The sequence below is a fragment of the Spinacia oleracea genome, chromosome 3 (assembly GCF_020520425.1).
Source record: "Spinacia oleracea cultivar Varoflay chromosome 3, BTI_SOV_V1, whole genome shotgun sequence".
Classification (NCBI taxonomy): domain Eukaryota; kingdom Viridiplantae; phylum Streptophyta; class Magnoliopsida; order Caryophyllales; family Amaranthaceae; genus Spinacia; species Spinacia oleracea.
In genome coordinates, this window is record NC_079489.1 from 29,401,738 (window position 1) to 29,409,520 (window position 7,783).

Genomic DNA, 7,783 nt, shown 5'->3' on the forward strand with positions numbered 1-7,783 from the left:
ATTTATGGTTGGTTAGTTGGAGAAACTAGGGCAAGTCTTACAGAAATAATATGATTTGTATTGCCAACATGCAGCTGGTGTAGGTTTCAGTGTAAGGAAAGCAAAACAAGTACGAAAAGTTGGAACTATACAGGTCACAACAAAGTTGTTTCTGTGTTAAACAACTGGACAAAGAAACACTGTGTTGAAAAAAGACCAAAAACAGAAAAAGATGAAAGTGAAGGTCTACTAACAGAGGAAAGTACTTCTGTGAAAAAACAGAAAAGAAAACCAAGAAGAGTTGCAATAACTAGGACAGGTTGTAATGCTTTGATCAAAGCAAAACTGAATGATGGAGGTCAATTTGAGATAATACAACATGTTATGGCACACAACCACCCCCTGACAAGACAACAATGGAACCATTTACACCGCTCAGAACGTGCAATGATAGTACCTAAGGAGCAAGCAATAGAGGTTATGCACGAATCAGGTTTTCGACCTAGTGAGTCCTTTCGATACATGTCAAGCGAAGCTGGTGGAGAAGATGCCGTAGGACATTCATATAAGGATCATATGAATTTCTGTTATAAGCTGAAAATTAAGGCTATTGAAGGAGGAGATTCTCAAGTTGTATATGACAAACTGCAAGATGCTTATTATGAAGATCCTAATTTCTTTTTCTGAATAAGGTTGGATAAGGATGGAAGGGTTTGTAACTTGTTTTGGAGGGATTCGATGATGCTAGAAGATTACAAAATTTATGGTGATGTTACTGTCTTTGAAACTACTTACAAAACAAACCGTTACAACCTCATCTGTGCACCGTTTGTGGGGATTAATAACCACTGGAAAAATATTATGTTTGCGTGTGTATTCTTAGGAGATGAGAAAACAGAATCCTTTGTGTGGCTGTTTGAGACTTTCAAAAAAGCTATGGCTGACAAAAGTCTAATCACACTCATTACTGACCAAGATGCAGTTATGGCTAGAGCAATAAAGAAGGTAAGTCGATAATTTTTTCAAAGATAATAACCATGATTTTAGGGGGATAGTAACTATATTGATTCTTGCAGGTATTTCCAACCACAAGGCATAGACTTTGCCTGTGGCATTTGATGTAGAATGCAGTAACACGATTTGGAGTCCTGAAGAGTGATTCAATATTCAAAGCCGCTTTCAACAAATGCTTGAGTGGTTGTCTTAATGAAGCTGAGTTTAACGCATGTTGGCAAGCAATGGTCACAAAGTACAAACTAAAGGAACACAAATGGTTCATCAGAATATATAAATTAAGACACAAGTGGGCAACGGCTCTGAGTAAGGACTTCTTCTCTGCTGGGATTTTGTCATCACAGAGGAGTGAGAGTACGAATAATGCTGTGGGTTTCAGAGCTACTAAGAAGACTAGTTTGACCGAGTTCTATCACATATTTCAAGAAACAATAAAGAGATGGAGAAGGACAGAAGATATTGATGAATTCAACACCACCAAATCTATTCCAACTTCACACTATCCAATGACTTCGTTATTGAAACATGCTGCTCAAGTCTACACACATACACTTTTCAGGGATTTTGAAGAAGAATTTAATCTTGCTATTACATCGCAAGTACAACTCATTCACACAAATGGACCGAAGATGATTTATCAAGTTTACCTTGAAGATGGAGTTAGCTCAGCACAATCTGTGATGTATGATCCGCCGAATGAGATCATTATTTGTCCCTGCAAGAATTTTGAGGAGTCAGGTTGGTTGTGCTTTCATTGTATTCGTGTTCTGCATATGCATTCTGTTCAAAAAATCCCAGAGAAGTACATCTCCTTTAGATGGACAAAGTTCGCAAAGGTTGAGGTGTGGAACAAGCATGAGGCACAACTAAAAGCTAAAGGATTATTGAACAGTTTCACCCCCTGGCATTTACACATGCTGAGAAAATACTACAGTCTGATCCTTAAGAGCCATACAATAGAAGAGGCTAGAAAAATTATTGAAAATAGCTTCAAGAAATATTAATAAGTTATTCAAACAATTGTTGCAGCTGCAAGCAACAATGAACATAACACAACAAATACAACAACTGAGAATGAGACTTATGTGCAAGTTTTAGACCCGGCTCATGCCAACACTAAAGGAAAATCAAAGAAGAGGATTCCAGGGAGTTATGACAACTTTAACAAGGGGAAAAGGAGAAAGCACATGGAATTTGGCTCCAAAACGCCTAAGCATTTATTCTGATTCTTGAGTTTATATTCTATTTTGGTAATTCAGTTTTGTAATTTTGTTTCGGTAACTATACTTTCAATGAAGGTCACTATGACTGGAGGATTGACTTACTTGTTGTTTTTGGTAATTGATCCAATATTCATGTTATGCAAAGCAGACTTCACTACCATTGTCTGAACTAACAGAACGAGGAGTCCAACTGAATTGATTTTATTTTGTTGATGCTATAGTTGTCTCATAGCGACCCTTTTTTTTATATAGTGCATGCATAGGACTATATATCCTACGTTGAAAATTCTTGTAGACAAAAGGTATGATTGGTTATATTAATACTGGAATTTGGATTTATTAACATTGGGAAGCTTCTTGTACCATAAAATAATAGGAAACCAAATATACAATTAAAAATACTTTTCCGTAAAATATTAACCTTTTCTGATTATATAATGACTGCAAAAAATTGCAATACACCAAAAGTCAACGCAAGTCAACTTAGGTTTGGAAAAAGTTCACATATGGTTGCGTATTTGTTATAGGATTAGGCTATTGTCTCACAATACACACCTAAGAAAAACAAAAATCCAAAAAATATTTTTCTGCAAAATAGTGACCTTTTCAAATATTATAATAACCACAAATGGCAATACACCATAAGTCAACTAAAGAAAATTAGTACTTTTCCAAAATATAATTCCAAAACGAATGTGGAATTTCCACTTACTTAACCAGTGGGGAAAATGGTTAAGTTTCCTACAAAATACAACTGCAAATTAATTGTTTAGTTGATGATTACATTTAACTGCCTGTTAATTCTGTACAAAATATTGATTGTGCTACTTGTTACTTCCTCTGTACTTCATGTAGTAGCAACCTTGTTCTTTCCTTTCCTTTTCTTGTCCACTTCTTTTGCAATAATTTGTTCTGCCCGAGGCCGAAATTCTGCCATTTTACTCAGCACATCGAACCTGCTCGTGTTCATGTCAGAAAGCACCAAAGAAGCCCCAATTTAGGCACGTAGAAGTCGCCTAATTGGAGCCTGACAAGTTATAAAATAATATAAAGATTAGAACACGTTTAAAAAATTTTGAAACAAAAAAATAACAATCACAAAGAACAAAAAACTCAACTGTTCTCAAAGCATCACATGTGAACACATCATCTCCCTCAAAGTAGAGCATGCTTGTCATCACATAAACTACATCATCAAAGTTGGGTTTCGCAGATTTCCAGTTTATCGTTGGACAGTCCATGGTGTAGTTTAACATGTCTATTGAGGCTTGTGGAAGCTTTTCATCAATAAATGTACTGAAATTTTCACACTTCAAGAAAATGAAAACAACATTAGGTTCGACACTACATGTACTATGGACAAGTTTAACTAAGAGATAGAGAAGTACCAATACACCCGCCAACAATGCAAAGTCATCAATCTTGGCTTTATTGTAATTCCTACTGCCAAGACACAACACTTTGCCTTCCTTCAAATTTAAGACAAGTAGGAAACAATGCTTACAATAAAACACGGGAACGAATACCTGCACAAAACAGTTTTAATTACATAGTAACTATTTAAATTATATATAGAGACCCTTTTTGCACATTTCATAACCTGTTGTTCTATCTACTACAAAATAGGCTTATAGCAACGATAATAAAGTGTTACGATAGATCAATTAATCGTTGTAATAGGCCTATAGCAACGGTTTAAAAACCGTTACCAATAAGGGGCGTTGCTATAAGTCTATGGCAACAATTTCATGGATTTAGGCAACAGTTATAATAAACCGTTGCCATAAATGACTATGGAAACACTTTTTATAGGCAACAATTTTAACCTATGGTAACAGTTTTTGAAAAACTTAAGCCAACATTTACACGTTTAAGGCAACAGTTTTCGCCAACTTAAGGCAACAGTTATTATCTTGTTGTTGGTTAAGTTTAAAACTAATGCAACACTTTCTTACACTTATGATAACACATCAAATTGCATCTGTAGCAACACTTACTATCGAGTTTATGACAACGCTTTTAGTTTTGATTAATGAAAATGCTTAGATTTGAGTTTATGGCAATGTTTTAATTTGAGTTTATGCAAGAACGCTTACAATTGAGCTTATGGAAACGCTTTCAATTGACCTTGTGACAACGTTTTCAATTGGTCTAAACGTTCTCAAATGGATTTAGTTATCCATATGGATTTGATAAATATGAGCTGTGCATAATAAAATTTCCATAACAAATAATTTCAAAATTTATACACACACACATATATATATATATATATATTAAAATTAAAATAGAAAAAAAAATCTATTGGTTCTAAAACTACATCCATCATAAAAAAAAAAAATCCAAGCCTAATATTTATGTGCCAGAAACACTATAAATCTTCACATGCTTAAAGTAGCTTTTCATTTTTTAATATATATGCATCATCCTGCACAACAAACAAAGTAAGGGTAACATTTTAATAAGAAATTTATTATCAATGAATATAATCCAAATACATAAGAAAAAAGAAGCACAAAATGAATGTAAAAAGATAAACCTTAATAATGGGCAAAGGGTAACTTTTTTCAGTACATAATGTCTCATGTGAATTCATTAAGACATCTATTGTAGCTTATCTATTACAAAAGTCTGTAACTTAAAGTGATAGTGAAAGTGAAAAATGCGACAAACATTCGTTTAAAATTGATCTAATGCCTGAGGTGATTAGTAGACATAATTTACAACGCGGCAAACCAGCCAAGAGTATTTTGTAACTTTGAATATATTCATCCTATTGTTGTCTAGTAGGAGGGGGCAAATCTGAAATTTTAAGACAAAAGAAATGAAGTCTCACTTATCTTTCTCCATGTTGCTAGCGAATAAAATCTTTCGAATGTGCAGTCACTTTCTCAGTTTCATTGCAAACAATTAGTAAAGGAATTCTCTTCTTTACAACACTGGTCTTGGTTTGGATATCGTACAAATGCCTTAAAATAACACAGCAGCAGCAGCAGCGCGCGGCCCACGGCCCAACTGGCTGTGTGCTCGTGTGTGTGTGTCGCGTGGGCTTGCTGACCGGTCGTGGCCTTATAGGCTTGGCCGGTTAGTAAGGTTATTCTAATAACCTACTAACCCAAGTTTTCCTAACACAATTAAATCATACTCAAACCCTAGAGACTCAGAGAACCCTAATTCTCTCTGTGTCTCAAACTGAGTTCTTCCCAAAAGCAAACACTCTTGATCGATTGTCTAAGCTACGATTATCAAGACGGATCTGATCGTCTCGGTGAACCAAGTAGAGGAACGACAAGTGGAGTTCTAAGTTCGTGTACGTTGACAGATTACTGAGGAAAACACGCTTCAAACGTAAGTATGCTTAATCTGTGCTTTATACATGCTTCCTGGCTTTGGGGATTGTTTCCGCACATGTTATTATGTTTAACTGTATTCCCCTACAGTGGTATCATGAGCCTTATGTATTCAAAGCATATTTTAGCATGTTTTATTTGTTTTTGCTGCTGTCGAAATTTTAGAATTTTTGTTGATTTTTTCAGATTTTTTATTGGATTATTGGATTAATCGCATAAGCTGTTCCGAAATCAAAAAGATTCGGTTTTTCGACTTTTTAAACCCTAATCTAATTGAAAACGATTTTCTAAGATCAACTCATGTGAACGGAATTGCAAAAACAGGCCTCGAAGTGCCGTTTTTTGGGCGTTTTTGTTAATTTTTTTAATAAAAATAAAAAGTGTCGGAAAGTAATTCAATTAAAATGTCGACCTAAACTACTTGGAATTGCTTGAAATTTTGACACTATGTCACTGGGTATATTCTTGAACTATGGTAAAAATTTCAGATTTTTCCGATAAGTATAAACCCTAATTTTTCTTTTCCCCAATTCGTAAAATTTAGATCCTTAATTGATTTTTTAAATAATTTAGATCTAATAATTCGGTTAATTGGGAAAGGGAATATAATTTCATGGGTCAGTGGATAATTTTAAAAATTATTGGATTAAAATTTTGATGGTTTCGTTAATTTTAATTGCACTTAAACCTAATTATTAAAATCTGAAATTTAAATGTTAAAGAACGATTTAAAGTTTTAGATTTTATTATTTAAAAAGTTCAAAATTTTCAAGTTGATTCGTTCGTTCTTAAAAATTTGAATAATGTTAGCCTTGATTTAATATTTTACGAAATTGGATTGTCGTTAAATTTTATTAAATCGTTAAAAATCGTTGTTTTTCGAAAATAAAATTTGTAACTTTTTATGAAAAATAACATTAATGCAAAGTTCGTCAAATTAATTTTTTTTAATTAAGTTGGTCCGTAGGCACGAACCAAAGGCACGAACATACGAGTATGGTGGACGTGTGGCTCGACGAGCCATGCGGGCTGCTATACGAGTGCCGAGCCGCAGCGACGCGGGCAACAGCAAGCGAGCTGCGTGCCGCGCGCGCTGGGCGAGGAAAGGGGCAAGCAAGGCACGCCTTGGCTTGCTAGTGCTGCGACGAAGCAAGGCATGTAGCCTGTGACGTCCAGCGCTGCGATGAGCACGACGAGCGCGCAGGGCAGCGATGAGCATCTGCGTGTGCGCACGCGCGGCGAGACAACAACACAGCAACAGCAGCGAGCGGCCCACGGCCCAGCTGGCTGCGTGCTCGTGTGTGTGTGTCGCGTGGGCTTGCTGACCGGTCGTGGCCTTATAGGCTTGGCCGGTTAGTAAGGTTATTCTAATAACCTACTAACCCAAGTTTATTGGGAAAGGGAATATAATTTCATGGGTCAGTGGCTATTTTTAAAAATTATTGGATTAAAATTTTGAATAGTTTCGTTAATTTTAATCGCACTTAAACCTAATTATTAAAATCTGAAATTTAAATGTTTAAGGAACGATTTAAAGTTTTGGATTTTATTATTTAAAAGTTCAAATTTTAGTTCATTCGTTCGTTCTTAAATTTTGAATAATGTTAGCCTTGATTTAATATTTTACGAAATTGGATTGTCGTTATTTTATTAAATCATAAAAATCGTTGTTTTTCGAAAATAAAAATCGTTACTTTTTATGAAAAATAACATTAATGCAAAGTTCGTGAAATTAAAATGTTTTAATTAAGTTGGTCCGTAGGCAAGAACCAAAGGCACGAACACAAGGGTGTGGTGGACGTGTGGCTAGAGGAGCCATGCGGGCTGCCATGCCTGTGCCGAGCTGCTGCCCGCGCAAGTTGCGTGCCCCGCGCGTGCTGGGCTAGGAAAGGGCAAGCAAGGCAGCGCCTTGGCTTGCGAGTGCTGCGACGAAGCAAGGCACGAAGCCTGCGACGCGCAGCGCAGCGATGAAGCGCGCACGGCAGCGGCGAGCTGTGGGCACGCGCTCGCGCCAGGCTGCGATGTGTGCGAGCTTGCTCGTGTGCCTCGTAGGCCACACAAGGGCGGAATGGGCTGGGCGCAAGCCTAGCCCAACCATGCACTAGGACTTTTTTCCTTGAAAATTGTTTATTTCGTTGGGCTTAACATGTTTGCATTAATTTGGGCTAACGGGATATTTAATTTAATATTTTATTTGCTTGGGCCGGCCGCGAGTTT

The 7,783-nt window shown here is 36.3% G+C and overlaps 1 protein-coding gene across 1 annotated transcript; it reads left to right on the top strand.

Annotated features, from left to right (window-relative positions):
• Nucleotides 1-720: 720 nt before the first annotated feature.
• LOC110796917 (protein FAR1-RELATED SEQUENCE 5-like) lies at nt 721-2,219 on the top strand. The gene is made up of 3 exons (XM_022002006.2): nt 721-984; nt 1,104-1,926; nt 2,023-2,219. Exons 1-3 carry the CDS (start codon nt 721-723, stop codon nt 2,217-2,219), a joined length of 1,284 nt encoding a protein of 427 aa, XP_021857698.2.
• Nucleotides 2,220-7,783: the final 5,564 nt, after the last annotated feature.